Genomic DNA, 23,437 nt, shown 5'->3' on the forward strand with positions numbered 1-23,437 from the left:
GCAAACCGGGTGATGTGTTAACCATACCGGAGGTATAACAATATTGAATTATGTTAAAGATGTAAGCCGGAACTATAATTTATTTCAAATGTAATACTTGTCGCAGGAAGCACGAATGCACTTAACACGTGCATCAAGACTTTAAACCACCTGGTGACCCAAGTGGACGCGTTTAGTCTCGTGAGGGTTTACATAGATATGTACCCACAAAGCCTTAACAAAAACTACCCTAAAAACCTAACCAAATACCACTAAACCTATCAATCTTCTTAGGAAGAATCCGTCTCCGATTCACCCAGCTGGTGGTACTCCGTGACTTTGCTTATAATGTGGTTCACGTTGGCATCAAACATGAATGCTTCTCCCTTTTCCTGTAAGTAACGCGTTTTCACGGCTTCATGCTACAAAAACAACACAAAAACTTAGTTTGTTACATAAAATTTGAAAAAGAGTGGATTGTGTCGAATTTATCATAAAGATACTTACAAGTTGTTGAGGGGACGATCTATTGCGGGTAGCGTGCTCGATCCGGTGTTTCATTTTTAGATACTCAACCACCGCATTTAGGATGATGTCGTGTCGTTGCTCGATTTGTTGAGAAGTTCTTCCTTTCGGGTTACCGTAATCGTAAATAAATTTGTTAAAAATCTTCAACCACATGGAATCCCGCGTGCTTTTATCTATAGTTGAAGGACGAGTTTCGGCGTACCATGCTTGGGTGATTGCTAAATCTTCCTCGGATTCGAACGATGCCATTTGTTTTATGTGGGATTAGGTACCGTACTTAGCTATTTGTAGAGGATTATTCTAGGATTTAGGGTTTCTAAGTTAAGAGGCTCAAGGAGATATATAAGAACACACGAGTTTTGGGATTTTGGGTCTAAGTATTAGCTCTCCTAATATACAGAAAAACCTCAAAGACTAGTTTTTTTGAAATCACCCAAACTCCGTCATAAAAGTAAATGTGACATAGGATACCGTCCCTCAGTATCGGTATAGTTTACCGTTAGATGTTAATGCCGTAACTAGTGAATTTCTTCATATCGAAATATGCAAATTATACCAGCATGGTTTAACAACATGATTTAGCGCCGGTAGAACATACCGGCATTAAATATATTATTGCAACAATGCCGGTATTTGTGAATTTCAAAAATAAAATACGGCTAGTTTTTTGAAAAATAAGACCGTTGGAGATTCATTTTTATATGATATCCCCATTCCTTTGGAAAAATCAACACAAAGCACCCACCAAATAACAAAAATCATTCTCTCAAGAAATAGATCAATCAAGCACGGTTGAAGTTCACAAGCGATGTGAGATTCATCATCAAGCTCTATTTGCAAAGTAAGTAGATTGAACATTACTAACAATATATGGACAGTTAAAATCTTCACTACTATGACGCATAACTAATATAATCTTATCTTACAGAATCATCATTGCAGGTGTCAAATTTGCAAGTCACCTTCTCATCTAGGCATGGACTGTCCTTTTATCTATTCAAAGTGTAGAAGCTGTGACGGGACACGCCGGTTTTGGATTGCAAAAACTGATGATGCTGAAAATGGAAGAATGTTTCTAAGGTGTTTGAATTACCCAAAGTGCGATGAGTTTCCTTGGTTTGACAAAGTTGTTGAACTAACTGAATCAAGAGAAAACCACAAGGGCCAATACAAGCCTATTGATGGGTGTGATGGGTGTTATATGAAGGGAAAGGAATATCTTGAAAGAGAAGAAAAACCAATGAAGATGGTCATTGACACCCCCCTTCCGGACGATGTCTTCGAAGATATTCGCGAATGGCTCAAAGGTTCCGCAATTGTTGAAAAGGGATGGCTTACTAAATAGGAGATCATCTTAAACCAAAAGTGCTCCATTACTATGTTTTAGTATGTTTCAATTTAAAGTTTGAAATCTAATGTAATAGATTATCTAGGAATGAAATAAATAGAGCATTCGTAACCTATTTATAAACAATACCGGCATAGTATATTTATCAACATACAATGCCGGAATTATGCAAAACTGTGCAAGAGTAAGAAAATCAGAATTCCGGCGTAGATTCAATAATTTTGTTAATGCCGGAACTACCCATAATCTACACAAAAACTTGGTCATTTTCATCCATTGTGCCCGGCATGGTTTTGGAGTAATTTGTTCCGTGCCGGTATAAATGGAGGCATAGAATTTAAATTGATTTTTATGCCGGAACCAATACCGGTGCTGTGGAACTTAAACATTTGAATGCCGGCGTGATAGACACATTTTTGTGTCTAATTTATCTCGATTCTATATATTGATAGTGCTCATTTTTGTACTTATTATGGTGTTTTATGTGTGTGTATGTATTTTTGGCCAATAAACATTTTTGGAAAATATGCTCGAAAAGTTGCACGGGGCATCCCCGGAGGACACTTGCTATTCGGACCCCTCAAATGGATAAGGGGTAACCAATTACTAAGGGGCATCGATTTCCAGGCAACTGCTAAAGGGAGATCAGCATTGGATAGGGGGAGGTCATCCTCATCATTTGAATTCTGGTTTTGGCGGGAAACAAAACCAGCGAGCCTGCAGTTTAAGAAATCAAAATTTTGAGAAGTTTTAGGGAGATTCAACCTCGTATTTTTGTTGGGCTGGACGAGATATAACTAAACATGCCTGGTATGGGTGATTTAATCGATCTAATTGGGCTGAATACTCCGGAAGAAGAAAACAAAGGTTGACTTGTAAAAGGAAACTGTATGAAATTATTTTAGGAATTCCAGGGAGACTAAAGGCGTGATATCGTTTCCTAAGGTGATATTCTATCTAAGGAAGAGTTTCGGATGATTTGGAAGTCTTAGAACGCGTAAGGAAGTCGGCAGAGAAGATTATTGCCGTGGCTTGAACGAAAAGAAAAAGAGGAATTTAATCGCTATTTTTAGGTTTCTGAGGAGTATAAAAGGTGTGTTCGAGTCCCAGGGAAGGGGTTGAAGTCATTGGAGCAGTCGCAGAGGAGTTTGTAACACCACAGAGCTGAATTGATCAAGTTGCAGGAAAACCCGAGTTTTTGCTGCTGATGAAGAACAAACGTTGCAAATAAGAACATCGTCTCAAATTTGTAACGCTGCTATAGTAACTCTTTGTAACAGTCAGTCATTTGTTTTGCAACGCCGTTACATCGTTGCAAACAATCAGTTTTATAGTTTTTCATTCTTTTAATCAGCTTTTGGGCTATGAACAAATATTTTGAGCAAGTGATTAATATGAGGAGCTAAACCCCATTGCTGAGGCGACGGAGGAAACCATTTTTCCAAATATTATTTGGTAAATTCTATTTGATTTAATTTTTGTAATTCTTTTATGATTATTTGCACTGAACTGAAATTGAATTTATGATTCTGATTAAGTGGTTGTGTTCTCAATTGATGGGTCATGCTTAGGTTAATTCTTTTGATGGTCCATGCTTTCGCTTTACAACTATTGTTTTGAGAATCTACTTGTCTAGGCGAATATTAGAATCACTTCAATCGTAAAGAGTTGCATAATTATTGACTAGATTAAATCACATAAAATTTGGAGATTGGTGGAATCCTGAGTCTCAGTGCTTTTTATAATCTTGATAACAATTTCTTTTTAAGTTTTCTATTTTAATTTGAGTCTAAAATCGAGTCCACACAATCCGAGTTGAACGAACTTTACTACCACTTTCAAAACTACATCACGACGCTTCTCTTGTAAAGAAAACTTACAGACAACCTTTTACTAGAAATCTAAACATGTTCAACATAAACCAAACAATTGAATCGTTCTTAAATGTTCTTCATCAAAGTATCATAAACCAAAAGTAAACCAAACAAATAAAGATTTCAACCAAAAACACAACTATAGAGTTCAATAATGTTAAAAATTGTTCAAAACATAACAACTACCATCCAAATAACGAAACACAACTATAAAGTTCATCACTTGGTCTTTTGCTTCTTGGAAAAGGGAACCTTCCTTCTTTCCCCAAACAAAGTTTTTTCACTTGGTCTTCAATTTTGTCAAGCTTTTCCACGAATTCTTTCATTTCTTCAAGGGATAGCACCTCTCATTCCTCGTACTTGCAACCTAACATCTTCTTCAACTTGCCAAGCCGACGCCGCTAGTTTCATACATACAACACATAATTAGTATATATATGCTAATATAAAATTATGTGTACATTAAACGTTTAAGCAATTAACAATTCTTACTAGCTATCCAACGGTCTTATTAAGTTGGGTTATCGTAGGTGGTGCCTCTATGGGAGTTGGAACGGGAGGGTTTTTCTGGGGTGGAACGTCAACGTCTTCCGGGCGCACGACAAAAGGATGTGACCGTTCCAAGTAATTACCAATGTAGGCGGGATCAGATTCATCACCGTTGATCGCAATCTCCCAATTACTAGTATCTACCAAACGACGCGGTTCTCTATCCCTCCAATGTGTTGGTTCTGGAATTGGATCATACTCTACCTTCAACCTTGTGGAACTTGTCATGGACACAGAAAGGTCAAGATGATGCCTTTCAGTAGAGGCTGTCATGAAGGAGGGTAATTTCTTGTATCCAAGTTTCCGCATCACACTTCGAGGATCAGCCATAACGTATCCCTTTGGGTGGAACAAAGGCCCATTGTAAAATGCAACGTTATAAAACCTCAAATATTGGCGGTTTTCTCTAGCCTCCTTGTAAGAGTCGAACACAACATCTTTGGTAGTCATCGCGTCCAGAGCTAATCTCATTTTTATCAGTCGATGACCGTTACCGGGCTTCAGATGGCTGTTGAACTCGCATCTCTTGTCTCTAGGCGCCTCGGGGTCATCAACAAGATTAAATTTCAAGAAGGGGTTGTCCTTGAAGAATGTTGGGAAATGTTCATAAGCACACAAATATACAAATGTAAAATAATACGTATAAAAACGAGTAAATTTTGTTTCTAAGTTCATGATAAGGGTATATGTGAACAATATAAATAAGAACATAAGTTTAAAAACAAAATTACCTAGAGTAGAGTGAAATTCCCGAAAAATTGGTTTGTAACCGCCTTAGAGGCCCTTCTCATCTCCGTCATCAAATGTTTCATTACCACGGTGCCCCACGAATAGCTAAAGACATCTTCCAACTGATCCAAGTATTGAAGGTAGTTTGCACTAACCCTGTTTCCACTAGTGTCAGGGAATACCCTAGTGCCCAAGATGAATAACAGGTACGCAACAGCTGTATACCGAATCTGTGCGGGATCCCATCCATCCTATAAACTTATTTCCTTTGAGTTTTGAAACTTCTCCTTAAGAAGGGTCAACTTGATGGTCTTTGTCCTACTAATCTTAAATACATATATAGAAGCTTTCCACAGAAGTTTTGTAGTCCCAACCAAGCAGCTTTTTAGTAAGCTCGTGCAACTTCGTCCATTCTAGCTCAAACGAATGATTATCTCCTTCTACAATTGATTTGCCGGTAACACTCAAGACTAGAATGTTCTGAGCATCATCAGGGATCAAGGTCATCTCGCCAAACGGGAAGTGCATGGTATCCGATTCACCATGATACCTTTCGACGAAGAAATTGACTGTCACAATATCTGGCTTCACATAATTTTCAACCAAAGGATATATACCAGAATCCTTAACTATTGCTTTAACCTCTTCATGCTCCTTAGACAAATCCCAATGAGCCGCGGCTTGGTTTCGGCAAACACGCACATCCTTCGTATGATCCTACAATTAGGAGATAATACGATTAAGATATTTTGTATAAATACAAAACAATACATATGCACGAGATAGAAATTCTTACATAGGTTTGATATATAGTACGACCCAACGAGTCCTTGTAGCCAAATAGATACCCCAGATCAAGAGAAGTTGCGCCCCAAATTTTACCACGATCAAGGCCGGGTATCATGTCATCAACATGAGGAAGGTGAGAACCTTTAACTTTTACTTTTCCTTTGACTTTCCCCTTGTCATGTGTGGGTTGTTGACTTGGACCACCTTCTTCCACTACTCCTTGGCTTTGGTTTGCTAATTGAGTTGGATCAATCTCATTATCTTCCTCCTCACTTTCCTCCTCATCTTGCTCATCTTTCTCATCTTCCTCCTCAACTGCTCCGCTAGATTCACGGATTACGAGTTTACTACGGTCACGACCGCTCTCCCAAACTTCACCTCTTGTATCAGCCCCCAATCGGATTTTGCGACTTTGGTCTTTTCCTCGAGGAGGCAGAGACTGAGGAGTATCAAGACCATCCTTCCTTCTTTTCTTAGTGACAGCATCTGATAGAAATACAAATTATTTTCATTCTAAGTCTAACTACAACAAAAGGAAAAATCATATTGCAGCTATTCAAGGTGATATTAGTATTTGGCATGATGACAGAGCAACTATTAAAAACACCCTTCTTTTGTGCTGTTTCTACTTCAAAAAAACCTGTTAAGAATGATCAACTTCTTTCTCATTTCTCTGCTTGTATTACTGATGATGACAATGTCTCTTAGATGACAATGTCTCTTAGTACCAGATGCCCAAGAAATCAAAGCTTTGTTTTCAATATGCATTGTGGTCTGCTCTAGGTAATGATGGTTTTTATCAGCATTGTTGAGAAGTTGGTGCACAAGTAGTTCACATGGTCCAGCATTTTTTCACTACTGGGTATATGCTGTGCATCATCCTAATTCTCCAGCTGATTATCGTCCCATCAGTCTTTGCAACGTCAGCTATAAGATCATATCAAAATTGCTAGTAAACAGGCTTAAGTCTCTTCTCCCATGAATAATTTCACTAACTCAAGTTGCTTACGTTTCCAACGGCATATACAAGACAATGTGATCATTGCACATGAATCGGTCCACATGATGAAAAACAAAAAAAAGGCAAACAAGCATCTCTCGGGCTAAAAGTTAGAACTGGGTATGTGGAAAGCCTTCAATAGGTTGGAGTGGAGTTTCTTGTCTGATCTTCTTCATTCTTTGGGTTGTCATCCACATTGGGTTCAGATGATTCATCAGTACATTTCCACGACAAATGTATCAATTCTACTCGATGGCAGTCTTTCTTCTTTCAAACCTTCAAGAGGAATTCGGCAAGGTGAACCGTTGTCTCAGTATTTATTCCTACTAGCTATGGTGGCTTTTTCTTGGATGTTAGATTCTGCTGTTTCCGTAAGCAAGCTTCACGGAGTTCCAGGCGCCACGATTGTCACCTATTTCTTCATGCCAATACCTCTGTCAACTCAGGTACCTGCATCAACTTTTATCTAATTTTGTGAATGATACGTTTGAATAATCTAGGTGCAGGTGGGCAGGTGATTTTCCGAAGACATTAACATTTAAAAATCTAGCTTCGCTACATCCATATACGCTTGCGACCGCGAACAAGCAATCCCATAGCAGCAATTAAGCTATGAATCTATGACCCTAGCTATAGCAGCATTACTACCTTCTTCATAGACTCACATGCACAAACGGGTCATTGCCCAAAATTCTTATTACCAAAACTGTTCACTTTTTTCTAAATTCCTAAAAATGTTTGGTGGATTTTTTTTTGCCTATTTTACCCTTGAATTAACATTGTTATGACTACTAAGTCCTCCATATTATATTTCTTTATTATTTTTTGGAAACCCTCTTGAAAACAATATTGTTTTAATTAAAATTTTAATTGATGAAATGTGTTCCCATTGTTAAACATTGTGTGCACAATACGAAAAAATCGTTTTTTATTTTATAGAATGTGTACCCAATGGGTTTACATTGTGTTCACAATAGAGAATCATCATTTTTTTCAATTTAACACTGTATCCACAATATATAACATTGTGTCCACAATATGAATGTTTGATTCAAACACTGATTTGATTAGTTTGGATTGTATACCCATTGTTCCCATTGTGTTCACAATAAGTCATATTTTTCATTTTCAATTTTTTTATTTTAATCAAATAATAATAATGTATACTCATTGTTTTCCATTGCGTCCACAATAAGATATGATTTGGAATGTGTACCCCATACCTCATATTGTGTCCACAATAAGGTCATTTTTTTAATGAATAATAATAATAATGTATATCCATTTTTTTCTATTGTATCCACAATAAAGTATGATTTGGAATGTGTACCGAATGCCTAACATTGTGTTCACAATAAGGTCATTTTTTATTTTAATGAATAATATAAATAATGTATACCCGTTGTTTTCCATTGTGTGCACGATAGGGAAATCAGTCTGTAATAACCATTTATATTATATAATGTGAACCCATTTTCCGACAATGTGCACCCATCTAACTCCACACACTCGCTTCACACGCGCACCTCTTGCATCTTCCTTTTTAACACAGTGAAACTCGTTTCATTTTATCGAATGCATCTCCTTTTCTTTCTTTTTATCGAACCGCCTCTTCTCTTCTTTTTTCTTCATTTTTTCTCCCGATAGAAATCACTTCTGCAACAAAGAAACATAACGTGAAAGCTCGAGCGTGTAATGGAATTGTTAACGTGAAAGTTATTCCCTAAATTACGCTGGTACCAAATTTTCATCTCTGTTAATTATGTATTCGATCTCTGTCTTTGAAATTTTTAACATCTTTGAAATTGTTAATCTCTGAAATTAATAGATTCAATCTTCTATAATGTTAATTTGTATGATTTCTGTCTTCGACCGTTATAAAATTAGGGTTTCTGGGTTTCAATCAAAAATTAGGGTTTGACATTTATGGATGAAATTTATGTCTCAGGGAAGGATTTGAGATGGGTTTAACTTTAACTTGAATATGATATTGAAGAATATCTCAATATTGATAGTTATGGTTTGATTTTGTTAAGAAGATGAGGTAACAGAAGGTCAGTACTACTGGGTGTTCTTTTCTCTTTTTGTTTTAATGTGGATAATCATGGAATTGGTTTAATTTCTAATTGAATGCTTAATTTTTGTTTATATTTTTTTTAATGATTTTGAAACTTTTATTTATGCTTATTCAAATTATTAATTTTCTTTTGAAGAATTTTATTTAGTTGGGAACCCATTGACTCTCAGGAATTTGTTGATTGACGTTTCTTTATCGTTAGAACTTAGAATACTGCTTTTACCCATTACATGTAAAACTCCCGGTTAGTGCTTACTTTCTGCTTGCAACTTGATTGTGAATATGTCTCACTGAAGGTGAATGAAGAATGTTTTCAAGACATACCATTTTTTTGTTACTGGTGGTGAATGTATTCTTTGCACCCAACTGATTGTAGCTAGAACAGTAAAGTAGAAGAATATCCAAATTAATTGACACTTAATCATACACAACCACATTCAACAAACTTGTGGATAAGAACGATTTCTCTAGTCTTCATAATAGACTCTAAAGTCAATAACCAGTCCATTATGTACCCACTTGAAAATGGTGCAAGACGTCATGGTTTCTTGCTCGCTGCCAAGAAATTTTTGTATTGCTGTTCTTATCATTCTTTATTTTTTATACAAGATTCTTGACTATTGTACAGGATTTTTCCATAGTTGCTCTAGATGTCCCGGAAATGTGATGCTTTGCTATTTTCTTATTCTGTTTCAGTGGTTTCTTATCACACTTCAGATGTGTGGGAAAATTGGGCGTTATAGTTTTATTTTCTTGAGGAGTGCATGCTTGTCAACTGTAGAAACCTTACGGTAAGTTTTGCACTAAAGGACATACTATAATTTGGTAGTTTAGCACCACCCCTCTGTTGCAATGCTTGAAATCAGCATCTCCTCTTTGTTTCAGTAGAACTCATTACCACTGAAAAAGTTAATCGAATTACACCAGAAAAAGTAGTCGAAGAACTATGTTGGCATGCTGTTATTGTTAGCTTAATCTGGTTAAATATGTTACTTGCACAAACTTCAAACATTTTGTAGTTTTTGTTTGTTAAATATGAAAATGAGCTTAGTCAACAACAGTTATAGACACGTGGTGAATCTGTTCTTTGACACATAGCTAGTAAGGATATGTTTGGAAGGAAATGAGAAGTTTTGATTAAAACAGTTGAACGTATCTGCTATTTTTTTATAACACTAGTAGTATTGAGAAAGGTGTTTGAACAACCTGGTTCTCTTTTCTTTAATTTTGTTTGGTGTTTGAAAAACCTCATCAGTTGGTTTAACTGTCGCTAAAATGGATTTCATGGTGTCGAACTTACTGGTTGAGCTAATCCTATGCTTATGTTGCAGGTGTTTTTGAATTATAATTCCTCCTCCACCAATGACAACTAAAACCAAAACTATTTTGATTTATTACAACGGAAAATGGGTGAAGAAAGGTGAAAACGATTACTACGATGGGACGTTACAACCAGCGTTTGCACCGGATGAATACACTGTTGAAGATGTGAAGAACCAAGCACTTGGGGCTATTGGTTTCTCGCACGGACCTGCTTTTGACCTCTACGGCCTGGTACTGGTTGACGCCACAGGATTAAAAATGTGGTTTATCATTACCAGAGAACAAAGCTCTGAAATATTATGTTTCCGAGGTACATGGAACGTTTAGTTTTTTCATAGTACCATCTGCACAACAATTGAAAGTAGTTTGTCCCCCAATAACTCCTATTAGAATGGCCGTTTTGCCCAAGGTCGTGACCCCGTTAACTCCTCACTACAATGGCAAAGTCAGTTCCTTCGAAGGTGATGATCCCAAGAATCAACACGGCAACGGAGATTGCACTGGTGGCATAGGTTTGTTATTTTCTCCCTCTAGCTGTTTTACTGTTGTGGATCTATTCTCCTATTTTGTCCCGTAGATGGGTTCAATCTGGGAACATTTTAACTAATATGAAAGTCTCGTATACGTTTACTGAATTTGGTGCATAATTTATGTGTTTAGAGAACGGTTTTAATAATATGAATTATTTTTTTTTCAGCCCCTCCAAGGCCTGGAAAAGTCAGGAGACGTCTAATAGCTGGTGATAACCTTGCAGCTTCCAAGAAATATCTCCAGCTTCATGATGTTGAGAACCTTACAGCTGCGAAGAAATATCCCCAGCTTCATGATGCCGACTCAACTCCACATCCTGAACCCGCTAGTTCACCTCCCCCAGCCTCAAATAAAGTCAAGTACGGCGATCTCGGCCCTGGAACCCATTTCAAAAGCAAACAACAGTTGCATATTAGCTTGAAATTTGCTTCAATAAAAGGATCATTCAAGTACATAGCCAAACCATCCAACGATAAACATCTTCTTGCCAGCTGCAAGGATCCGACATGCGGTTGGTATGTGCGGGCATCGGCGCTGAAGTCTCTTACCTGGTGGGTAATCAAACGCACAGAACCTAAACACACTTGTGATAAGAGCAAGAACAAGACGGACCCCTAAGTATTTTATAAAAGGGATGGGTCGTGCCATGGAAAAACTGTTCAAGTCAGAGTTTGGAAAGTGTGATACTCTGTATACACCTAATGATTTGAGAGCATACATGCTTCACGAACATGGTATAACAATCAGTTACAAGCAGGGCCACACTGGTTGTAAACGTGGAACCGAAGCGACCAGAGGTACGACAGATGAATCATATCAGCACCTTGTTAGTTACAGTTATGTGCTTGAGCATAATAACCCGGGGACTGTTACATGTATTGAAACGAATTCTATGAATGAGTTTGTGTATTATTTCATGGCACTAGGAGTATGTCTTGATGGATTCAAGAATTTCTCGAGAACAGCCATTTCTGTTGATGGCACGCACCTTATTGGGGAACGCGCTGGAGTCCTACTGTCAGCCATAGGGTTGGATTCTAATGAAGAAATATATCCAGTAGCGTTTGGCATCGTCGATTCAGAGAACGATGATTCGTGGGATTGGTTCATTAAAAAATTGTTCGATGCGCTTGGGAGTGAATATTTGAAGAAGAATCCTGAACTTGTAGTGGTTTCAGATAGATCGGATCACATTCATAGAGCCACGACGAACCGGTATCCTGCTGTGTGCCATGTTTTTTGTGCCTACCATATTAAACGTGCTAAACAACACAACCTTTTATTTCACTCCCCCTATCATGAGTTGTTTTTGGTTATTTTTTTGTGTTTGCATATTCAACACTCTGGTATGCTAATTGGCTGTTTTTCATTGCAGGAAATCTCCTTAAGAAATTTCATGACGGCGACTCGGCGAATTCATTTATCGTAGCTGCCAAAGCATACACTCCCTGTCATTACAACAATGCTATGAAAGATTTTTTAAAACAAAGCTCCGCAGCAGTAAAGTATGTACGGGATATTGGGGAGCATAGGTGGTCCAGGGTGGAGGCTGTAAGAGCACCTTTTACTCTGATGACTACTCTCATAAGCGAGAGTTGGAATGCAAAAATTAAAAATGCAAAAAGTCTGCCCATCTGTCATTTAGTTGATTTTATTTGGGAGAATGTCAAAATATCAAACATGAAAGGAATCATACATGAGTAGTACCGGCATGTCAAAATATCAAACATACTACATCGACATCTTACCAAGGTTTACTGCATTCAGGCAAAACGCCATCTACATAATTATTTGCAAGTATAAAGTTGTCACCCTTTGTAAGATGAGGCTGCCGAAATTCATGAAAGATCACTTAATATGCAGAAATTAGTTGAATACGAAATGTAAGCGACTATTTTGCAAAAAATCTACCACAAAGCGAGTGTCGATGGTTGTCCATTTCCCCTCGGCGCAGACATTTGATTTGCGCATGAGGTGCAACATGCCGTTAATATGCTGCATGACGAAGCAAAGGAGATTTGTTAACAATGCCACAAAAATATTATCATCAGATAGTTATATCATTTTTTACAGGATCACCGGATCCAATGTAACTTACGTAATCGGTTAGCCACCCATTTGGATCCAGTAGTTTTTTAAATTCATCACATCGCGCAAAAGGGTCATCTGCCTTGTCGTCAACACTACACCATACAAACATACATAACAACACGAGAATCAGAGTAACGTTCACAATAATCAAGTGCACCCAAAATAAACAAATAAATAGAGGGGAGATTCACCCTTGGTGGATGTAATCGTTTACATCCTGCACATCCTTCAGTGTAATTTGATCATCCGTTCTGAAATATTCAAAGTAATTTATTTTCACTGCTGGCTTATCAGGGGTCTTAATTTCACTAATTAACTTATGCTTCTTGGAATTATTATCGGACCCAGGGGAGATCTCTAAATCAATTTTACTACACTCAGCCTTCTTCAAACCCTTCTTCTTAAGAAGAAAAACCTCATCTTCCACAAAAGCAACCTTCTTCTGAACGTCACATCTAGGCTTCCTCGTATAATCTGTATATGGAGTCTGTCGATACTTGCTATCCTTCCTTATTCGACCACCCTTTGGGAGAGAGTTCTCATTAGCACAGCCGGATGCTTCCGCTTCATCATGATTTCTTTTTTTCCCTATGGGGCTTTTTAAATCGTTATCGGCCTGCATAACCAGGGACAATGAAGAAGAATTTTAAGAACCAACAGATTTTCTAAATGCTATGGTAAGATGTAAATGATACTTCATCAACAAATGACTTAATTCTGTTATTCAACAGCGCAATGAGACCATTTACTCTCAACCAGAATACTCCATATGATTACCAATGTTTACAATAGAGTATCGAGGTAACTATGAAAACAAACAGCATCGGATACATAATAGCAAAACGGAACACTCCACATTAACTTAAACAACATTACATCCATGCACATACTTAACTGACATTTTTGACCAATACTCAGTAACTGGTTCAAAACATGTGTATAGTTACGACTCAATAAAGACGACGAATAGAAAACGGTGTATATATGTATTACCTAGTTCATAGACAGACTTCCAACACCCAATTTTAGTTACTACAGGCATTATGTACACAAACTTACTGTGGTTTGTCCATTGTGACAGAATTCAGAACTAACATGAAACCTATACATGCTAATATCTCACAAAAACTAGTTATTCTAAACTTCTATTCATACTCATACACATACTAAAATTCGAGCAAGGTAATATGGACAAACCTCTTCGTATTTCTTAGTTGGAGTATTGTATGGTAGTGATGTATTAAGAAGTTCATCATCATCGTGGGCATAAGCATCATCGTGGGCATAAGCATCAACGTGGCCTGGAATGTGATCACGCCGTCTTTCCGCTTTATCATTGTCCACAGCTTCTTCACCAATATCAATAATAGGCTTCCCATACAAACCACCACCACTTTCTTTACCATCCTCTTTGACTATATTAGTTGGATTCCAACTTCCCCCATCCGACATTCCGTCACCGTCGCAATTCCCCATAAATGGAGGACGAAGCTGTTGCACAATAATTAACATGCACTCAATCAAATATCCAGTTATGAATAGGTTTTAACAGTTATATCCAACATAGGAAAAGGGTTCCAAATAACTCACAGTTCTTGACTTTATAAATGAAAGCTCCTCCTTCAATCCGGTGCATGTATTGTTCAAATTGACAATTTAATTGGGTATCTGACTCTTGATATCTACCAGCTGACTGAAAAGTTGATCGAATCTATCCTTTGAAATATCAGCATCAGGCTGAGGATTAAAAGCCGCATCACTAGCGTTCTCTTTCGTCCTGTTATCCTCCTTAATCGTATCATACATGTGTACATTGCCTTGACAAGCATTAAGTTGCTGTACAGTTGGAGAAACATCCTCCACCACAACTTTGTCACTCAGGGGACCCTCAACTAACCCGGGAATTAACAGCCGTTCGAAAACAGGCTCAGGCCACGAGATGTCTTCAACGACCTCAACTTCATAATTATCCTGCAACAAGGCGAAGACACTTAAAAACAATATTAAGTACAAAATTTCGAACATGTACAATTCTACGAACATACTCGTACCGGTTCCAATGCTTCCTTGACTTTTACAAAGTTCAGAGAATCAGTGCAAAACACAATAAAGATATAGGGGAGCCACCCATTAGCTCTTTTCTCTGTACCACACATCGCAAACAATTTCGGGAAGACTTGAACAGCCCATACCTAAAACACAAACATAAACTATCAAAACAACAATTTCAAAATAATCATGCATAAAATATCAACCAATCTACTCTTACCACTAACACGCATGGCATTCCTTGAGGATGGATACTTGGTAACTTTGTAGGTTTTACTTCAGCATCTTGATATTTATTCATTTGATAAACAAAGGCAGCGTGGGTCTTTTCCAATGTTTTCTTATAACCTACGTGTCCCCAGGGATAATTGTCGAACTCAACAAGGTCTTCTACCAAGTGACATGTTATCTCCTCAATACCAGTGATATCTAGGCGCCCATATATAAAACGGTGCAAAACATAGACTAACGCAAGCTTAACCCTGTCCAAAGCATTCATTTTAACCCTCTCTTTAGTTCCCACTTTCAGACTCTTTTTCTTCCTTTCGGCTTTTTCAGCTTTTTTCCTATTTTTTCTATCTTCAGCTATTTTCATCTCTTCAGCATTTAGATCAACTGCAATCGTATCGAAAAAAAGGAAGTCATAAAATTCAGATCAGGATATTTTTTTCTCAACAGTAAAATGCTTCTCCATGAATGTGCTCCGCCCTGGGGGTGGGGTGGGGGGGGGGGGGGGGGGGGGGGGGGGGGGGGGGGGGGGGGGGGTGGGGGGGGGGTGGGGGGGGGGGGGGGGGGGGGGGGGGGGGGGGGGGGGGGGGGGGGGGTGGGGGGGGGTGGGGGTGGACATACGGCGTATCCAATTGCGTGACTCTAAGGCCTGATATTGCGGCAAAGTGCTTCTTCCTAAAGCATATTTCCTTACCCCCAACTTTAAACCACATTTCTTCGCCTTCTGGTACATGAATCCTCCTAGTCATTAAGAAACTAAATATTGGCCCAGACATCTTCTGATCATCAGGAATGTCAAGTAAATGACCAATTTTAGTGTTTCGGAACAGGGCTTTCTCAGCGTCAGACAATTCATCGCGTATAGCATTTAGTACATTGTATCCTGAGTAAGAATTCAATTCATAGTACCCGGTCCAGTACTTGTACTCATCTGGGTAAACATAATTCCTACCTAACACAATAAGAATTTATAACAAAACCATGGAAAGTATAAAACAGAAAATGGTTTTATTCGTTAAAAGATCTTTACTCATTGCTTAAATTATGAATCTCACTAATCGACTCCTAATTCACATATTTACCTTTCCTCAACATCACCTGCAGTTCCGGCTTTTCTCCCAACACCCATGCTTGCAACCTACAAATTGTTGCTTTGCTGCTTTAGTGCTTACCTACATTCAAATTGTTTAATCAATTTAACAATGGAGATATTTGAAACCACATTCCTCAATAAAATTAACATACAAAAATCAGAGCATTTTACTCACATTATCAATTCAACAATGCAGATCTGTGTTACCACATTCCCCAATCAAATTAACAAAGAAAATGAGACAATCTCCCTGCACCATCACCAAATCGACACAAAGACAGAAATATGTATGCGGAAAACATGCACATACAAGAAAACAAAGGCTTTCACATTACAAACTGAAATTGAAAAAGTTCAAAAACAACTTTAACAAATAAATTCCACAATATACCCAACAAATCATGCAATTTATTATCAACACTAGTCATCCACCTTATGCACACAGAAACTACAATAAAGATTCAAAAATTATACACAACCCAAAACAGCAGGAATTCAAAGAGATATAATTTGCAGTTTTGGTTTACCTTAACATACTCGAGATCCTCTTTCAATTTTGCAAGCTGCGCTTTAATTCCAACTTGGTTTTCATCTGATGCTATTTCTAAAGCTCTCTCCAACTTTTTAATCCCCCAATCTAATTTTCTTTGTTCTGATATCCATACAAATTGCACCACTAAGTAAGATAACAGAAACGCATTTCCAGTAACACACTATATGACAAAATTAAATCATACCGAAAAATTTGGGCCTCTTGTTCTTAAGAATGTAACACAGTTGAATTAAAAGTTCTTGTTTCTTCTTGATATCCTCTAACTTCTTTTCTTGAGCTTATCAACTATATATTTCGCTGTGCATAAGAAATTACAAGCACAAATGGGAGATTAAACACCCTAAACCATAGAAATTCCAAATTGAGCTATTTATTATTTCTTTCAATACAAAATTGGTTTTACATTACGATTGAAAAATAATTGGGTTTCAATCATTTCTTTCAACATTTCAATCATCTCTTATTAATCGATGAATAAAAAAATAATGATTGAAAACCCTAGATAGAAAATTTACCTGATTTTAATTGCAATCGATCTGAACATGCCAGTCTGTTTTTTCAGCTTCTAATCAGTATCAGACATTGTTAACGACCACCCATGGAAGTTCTCAGGCGACGGAGAAGTAAGAGAGATAAAGTTAGGAGACGAGGGGGGAAGAGGAAGAAAGAGTGAGTGAGGAAGAAGAAGTGTACTCGATAATAATGAGTTGCTCTTTATAAAACTTACACCTCTACTGTGTACAATGGTATGGCATTATCGTAGATACATAATAAAATTTGTCTTGTTTTGGTAATTTCCAATATTTTTGGGAATAACTAAACAAAAGTAGACATTTGCGGAAATTCTACTAAGCAAAAATCAGCCTAAATCCAACAAAGGTGTATTCCTCGTGTTCTTTATGTTATTGTATTCTCTTATGAACCCCACGCCATTCTACCCATCTTTGCATAACTAAGAACAAGAACTACCCCCAAACAGATGCTGGCACCGGATCCCTGTTGTTTATGCTTTGGCAGTTCTGTTACACCTCCTACTCGCCTATGTTGTGTTAGGTGCGCCTATTCTCCCATGATTTTTTTTTTTAGAAAACAGCATCATTGTACACTTCTTGGCGCCTAGGGCTGGCGTATTATTGCCTATTTGTTAAAATGACGACCTAAAATTATTTGGTTTAGTTCTTGGCATTGATGCAAGTGGAGAACTTGAAGATGATCTTACAAGAGAACCAAGGGGATGCTAAACCTAAAAACACAAGAAAAACATACGGGTAATGTGAACACGTAAATCACGAAGGCATCTATATGTTCACAAACAATGTTCGCACTCTAGGTATCGTCTCACACTGATAATACGATTTCATTGATTCCTCGGCCCAAAACCCTCGGGTTTATCATAGCCTCATCTAATAACATTGCGAGGGGCGTTTACACAGGGGAAGATAAAGAAAACGAAGTATAAAAGTAAAACTCAAGGAGCGTTAGGCGAATATAAAGTGCTGAAATGTAAATAAGACAGGGATTTAAGTGGTTCAACACTAAGGCCTACATCCACGGGGTTGTTGTTTCACTATATACTTGATGGTTACAGGGATAGTCGAGCGACTTTGGAGTTTACATAGGTCTGTATATTGTAAAGGACTAACTTACACTCGCAACTTTCTCTCTCATTCTCTCCCTGATTTTTCCGATCCCCTCACTCTTGGTGGAGAGGGGGTATTTATAGGGTTAGAGTATGGGACTCATCTTTGAGGGCCGTTGGAACCTTATCTTCTTGTGTTTTGTGTCCATCACGCGGAGGTCTTCGTTCATTACTTGATCACGCAGAGGCATCCTCGTCCGTTCCACGGGTTGATCGACACGTATGCTGCTCAGAGTGTTTAATGCGGGTAGTTGAGGCGCCTGCTCGTGTCAGACAAGTGTCTTCTGCCCCTGTCACGTCCATGTCATTTAACTTTCTCTTCACCGTTGATCTTAGCTTCTTTTGAGGATGAGATAAAGTAACTCTTCGGGAGTTATTTGGTGCTCCGCAGTACATCGTGTTTTCGGTGCATCTTTTAACTTCGGCCCTTAGATTTGTTCGGGCAAAGATCCTACGTCGCCGGGATAGGATTCTTGGCTATGGGCGTATGTCATCGTGTTTTGATGACTTTGCCTGCATGCTATCCACGTATTTTATTATATACACGTGTTCGATGATGAAATATGTACACACAATTTGCCCCTTTTCTTCGGGCTTGAATGTTTAGTGGGAGCATTGAAGAAAACAGACGTTACATACTCTTCCTCTCTCCTAATAACTTCTCCTAGATACATGGGCATGTTTCTTATTCGTGCATTAACTGCTCATTTAATGAGCACATTTCCCATTCCTCCATTAATTTCCTTCTCTTTCTTTCGAGTATATTAAGGAGAGAAGAAGAATTAATTTCATTCTCCTTGAAAATTAATTTCATTCTCCCTGTCAGTCTTCATTCTTTGTTCTTCAACCATTAAATTGTCTCTGCCTTAACATTAATCACGCTCGCTTCTTCTTTGTTTCTGATTGTTGTCCTCTTCCTGCTGCTGTTTGTGGTGGTAAGGTTTCTTCTCTTTGTTCCTGTTGTTTTAAGATGTGTTGATTGTAAATTTTCTGCTGTTGATCGTATCGCAGCCTCCTATTTCGGCTGCTGTTGTCCCTTGTTTGTGATGAAGAACCTCTTTTAATGCTTGTATGCTAGTTTGCCCCTGTTCTTCGTCTCAAATCAAGGAGGCCATTGTTTTACTTGTATTGATTGGACTTTTGAGTTTAGGGTTTTAGGGTTTTGGGGAATTTCAAGCATGTATGCTAGTTTTAGGGTTTCTGTGCTATGTTGAGATGGACTGCTAATTTTGTGGTTTTTTGATCTTTGGTGATGTCCTTGTGTTTGTTTCTAACTTGTTTATGTTGTTCCTCTTCGCAGCCATGTCTGACCGTCCGCGGCTTCCTTATCAAACTCCGGGTTCTAGTCTACCGAGATCCCCTCCGCGCAGAGAGTCTCAAATGGATCCCCGTGGTATTAGAGTTTCTTCTTCTGGGGCGAAGGCCTCTCCTCCTAGGAAAGAGGGTCCCTCAAAAAATCCTTCCGGGTCTCGAAACGCTGCCGATCGTGCGGTTTCTCGTCCTCGTGATGACGTTAGGTGTACGCAGACACCTCCTCGTGCTGTGCCTTTGATGTTCCTCCTCTGCGTTCAGTAGTGCCCGTGCAGCACCCTCTGCCCCCTCCAGTACTTTCTTTCAAAGGGAAGAACACCAAAGGTGGTGTCCCGAGAGCTGAATCTTCTAAGAATCCTTCTTTGAAAAGAAGAGCTTCGAGGCTTTTGTTGGTTCGTCCGATCCCGGAGAAGAGGATGAGGCTGCCCCGGTGATACGCAGCGTTTCGGTCAGCAAGAAGAAAGTTACGTTCAACATATTGACCTTGAAGTTTTCAAGGAAAAGCAGCCTTCGAGGTTCGTTTCTATGCCCCTGAGGATGATATTACTTATGAGCTCATCTCGAAGTATCAGTTTGATGAGTTTCACTTGTTGACTACGGTTGGAGCCTTCGAGGCGGGTCTTATGCTGCCGTTGTACAAGTCTGGTGACTCCTTTTATTACGATGTGCTTGCTGGTCGTGAAGGCTCTTCCACCAATACTCACAGTCGTTCTGTGTCGCAATTATCGGGGAATTATCTCCGTGCACTGAGGGAGTGTTATCTGCGGAGTAAGGGGGAGACGATGACGTGTTACGTTCCAAATCCCGCGGAGAGGGAATGGTATACTCCTGAAAACTTCAACAACTCCTTTGGTGATTACGTCAATAGTAGGAACCGTAAACCGTGGAGTGTTAGCCTTCGGAATCTCGCTGCTCCTCGGGGCGAAATTCGTCTGTTAAGTGAGGTGAGCGATGCCAAACTGAAGTATGTTCCAGGCACCGAGGGGTCTAGTCAGCGGAAACTTTTTCCGGCACGTGAGAGGATCAAGCGTGACCATGATATGAGTGGCACGCTACTGTTATTGAAATTGTTGGTCCTTGGGCGTACGGTTGGATTCCCGGTCCGCGGTTGGCGTCCTTCTGAGAGTAGCAGGCCACGTGAATCTCCTCCTGCTCGTTATGGAGATTTCTGTCCCTGGCGTTTAAATTTCGAAGGCATGAACTTTCCTTATGCCCTCGACGTCGTTGAAGGAGACGAGGAGGAAGGTTCTGGTGCTATACTTCCACCGAAGAGTGCCACTACTGCCAAGGTATGCAGATTCTGGCCGCGCCTCTCCTTTTTAAAATCAAACTGTTCGGAAAAAATAACTCTTTGTGGAACGTGTTGGTTTGCAGGTGTCGAAGAAGAAAAAGATTGGGCCGAAGCAGTCTTCTACCATTGTGACGGGTGAGGCTGAGGTTCATGAAGAAGTTACCAGTCCGGTAAACGAAGAGTTTGCCGAGGATGAGGAGATTTCTGATGGGGAAGAACGCACTGATACTTCCCCTAATGTCGAGGAGGAGATTGGTGCGGGTTGTGATGGTGATGAGGGGAGAAATAATGCCGCGGTAGCTGACGGCAGTGTTATCGCTGATATGTCTGTTCCTGCTGGTGATGCTGCGGAAACTCTCCCCACCATTTCTCAAGAGTTCTCTTTTGACAGGATTTATTCCGCAGGGGAACTCTTTGACGATGCTCTCGATTTTCCTGAAGACTTCTCTGCTTTCCCCCAATGATGATTGGGATGTGCTCGGGGGTTCTGGTAAGGAAGACGCTGCTGTTCAGGATGGGGGCGCGGATGATCATGATGCGCATGTTGATGCCGAAACTTGTGCTGATGGGGCAATATCAGCAAAGGGGAAGTCCGTGGTTGACTCGCCTTCCGAGGATTTCCCTCATTCGCTGACGTTTGAGGGTGAGGACGCCATAATGGATTGGCTCAAGAAAAAGGGTCTGCTGTTTGTCCCTCATCCTGCCCCGGTGGTTGCTGGTGAAAAGGATTCGATGCGTATACCCGTCGGATGATGGAACTATCTTCCAAGGCGCGGGTATCTGAGATGTGGGGGAAAAGCTTGAGTGTTCCCGAAGCTCCCTCGTATCGGAGCCTCCTACTTCTGTCGCGGATATGATGGCCATAGCCGATGGGTACCAATATGGTTTTCCTCAGCAGCGTGTCTTGGAGGTAAGTCTTCGTACATATCTCTTCGTGACGATTGAATCCTTCGGTGTAATAATGTTTGCCGTTTTGATGTGTAGATGATGAGGAGTGAGCATTGTAACCATGTGCTGTATCATTCTTTAAAGCGAAATCTTTGAAGCTGGAGGCTAAGCTTCGTCACAGAGAAAAGGAATTATCTGCGGCTGAGGTGGAAATAGAAGAACTGAAGAAAAGCCTTAAAGAGAAAGAAAGGCTGGGTGAAGCGGAGGCTGGTCTTCGTTCAGAGCTTGCTGCCGTTCGCGCTGAGTTAGAGCAAACTCGCGGCCAAGTTTCAGCTTTCACAGGTTTGGTTCTTTTTCCTCTTTTACCCTCGCAGTGCGTCGTAATTCCTCTATATTACTTAGTTGTTCTGTCTGAGTCTCCCCACCCTATCTCCAGTGGGTGGCGTCCCCGATGATATGGCTTCGAAACGAAAGGGCACGCAAAATCTCGTATCAAAGAGCTGGTCGAGAAAATTAAGAGCGAAGCCAAAAAGTGGGACGCTCGGGCTGAGGATGGCGCGCAAGGCATGTTCAAATGGTTGATATGCAGAATCTGTATAACCATGACCGTACTTTGTTCAATGGTACTGCTGTGGACACGTGAGAATCTGCGGGAATCCCGTGAGCGCACTTCATTGTTGGAGTCTAGGATACATCTTCTGGAAGAGGAATTACGAAAGGCTCGCTCCCTTCCTTTTCCGGGAGTTAAGGAGAGCATGTGTGTCTTACCAGAGAAAGGGACGATGCCGAGCCGAAGTTGGGGCTCTAAGCAAGGCCCTTGCTGCGTCTCGCGCTGAAATAGCTCGCCAGGCTGAGTCTGAGAGAAATCTTGAAGTATGTATGTACAGACTTAGCAAAGGGGTATCAGAGATAAACAACGAAGTCAACCACCTTCGTCACATGGATTCGATGAAGCAGGTAGAATTAGATGCCAGTCAATTTACTCTCACCAACCTTCAACTAGATTATAAGAAATTATCCGCGGAATATGACCATCTTGATGAAGCGCGAGATGCGGTTGTTAATGAGTATGAAGAGGCTTCGGCTTGTGTCGAAGGTATAACCCTATTTCATCGAGTGTGATTGTTTCTTTTCTGTGCTAACTCCCTGGTGTTTCTTTTTCAGAGCTCGAGGGACAACTCCGCGTTGCAAATGAAAAATTTGAAAAGGCTCAATCTTCCTTAGCGCAGCAGGAAGAACAGACTAATCATTTTAAGAGTTTGGCGGCATCCCGCGAGGAGGCCGTTGGTGCTGCTTCTAAAGAGTGAATCGTCTATCTTCGTTGTTATCCCAAGCCCAACAGCGGACGACAGTTATTATGCATAAGGCTCGGTGTCAATTGGCTGAGGAGAAACAAGATGCTGGAGAAGATTGAGCTTGGCCTTAAGACCGAGCATGGCCTCGTGAAGAGCTATCCGCGTCGTCCAGTACCTGCTCCTTGCCTGGCTCCTCGGGACCCTCATCTGGTGGGAGCGTCCCTTCAACTCTTCGGAACAACCCTGCTGATGGGGCGGCATCATCTAAGTAG

At 39.9% G+C, this 23,437-nt stretch overlaps 2 protein-coding genes across 15 annotated transcripts; one reads left to right on the top strand and one right to left on the bottom strand.

Moving 5' to 3' along the window:
* Nucleotides 1-8,383: 8,383 nt before the first annotated feature.
* On the top strand, nt 8,384-12,478 carry LOC113340033. 6 transcript variants are annotated; one of them, XR_003355264.1, is made up of 7 exons: nt 8,384-8,532; nt 8,745-8,850; nt 9,570-9,664; nt 10,205-10,708; nt 10,894-11,524; nt 11,654-11,942; nt 12,103-12,478. XR_003355264.1 is itself a non-coding variant. In XM_026585242.1 (3 exons), the coding sequence occupies exons 1-2, from the start codon at nt 10,588-10,590 to the stop codon at nt 11,343-11,345; spliced, it is 573 nt and encodes a 190-aa protein (XP_026441027.1). In that variant the 5' UTR covers nt 10,457-10,587; the 3' UTR covers nt 11,346-11,942; nt 12,103-12,478. The 6 variants fall into 6 exon arrangements, 1 of the variants encoding a protein (XP_026441027.1); XR_003355266.1 differs by having other exon boundaries at nt 10,205-10,506; nt 10,587-10,708; nt 10,894-11,942; XR_003355262.1 differs by having other exon boundaries at nt 10,894-11,942.
* Nucleotides 12,355-17,418, bottom strand: LOC113340031. Of its 9 annotated transcripts, none has more exons than XR_003355256.1 (9): nt 17,257-17,418; nt 16,926-17,038; nt 16,716-16,840; nt 16,364-16,386; nt 16,194-16,267; nt 15,088-15,482; nt 14,870-15,010; nt 14,409-14,789; nt 14,129-14,309 (listed from the first exon to the last, which is right to left on the bottom strand). XR_003355256.1 is itself a non-coding variant. In XM_026585240.1 (5 exons), exons 2-5 carry the CDS (start codon nt 14,292-14,294, stop codon nt 12,594-12,596), a joined length of 918 nt encoding a protein of 305 aa, XP_026441025.1. In that variant the 5' UTR covers nt 14,295-14,309; nt 14,409-14,686; the 3' UTR covers nt 12,355-12,593. The 9 variants fall into 9 exon arrangements, 1 of the variants encoding a protein (XP_026441025.1); XR_003355260.1 differs by having other exon boundaries at nt 16,178-16,267; XR_003355254.1 differs by having other exon boundaries at nt 16,364-16,438.
* Nucleotides 17,419-23,437: the final 6,019 nt, after the last annotated feature.

The sequence above is a fragment of the Papaver somniferum genome, unplaced genomic scaffold, assembly GCF_003573695.1.
Source record: "Papaver somniferum cultivar HN1 unplaced genomic scaffold, ASM357369v1 unplaced-scaffold_21, whole genome shotgun sequence".
Taxonomy (NCBI): Eukaryota; Viridiplantae; Streptophyta; class Magnoliopsida; order Ranunculales; family Papaveraceae; genus Papaver; species Papaver somniferum.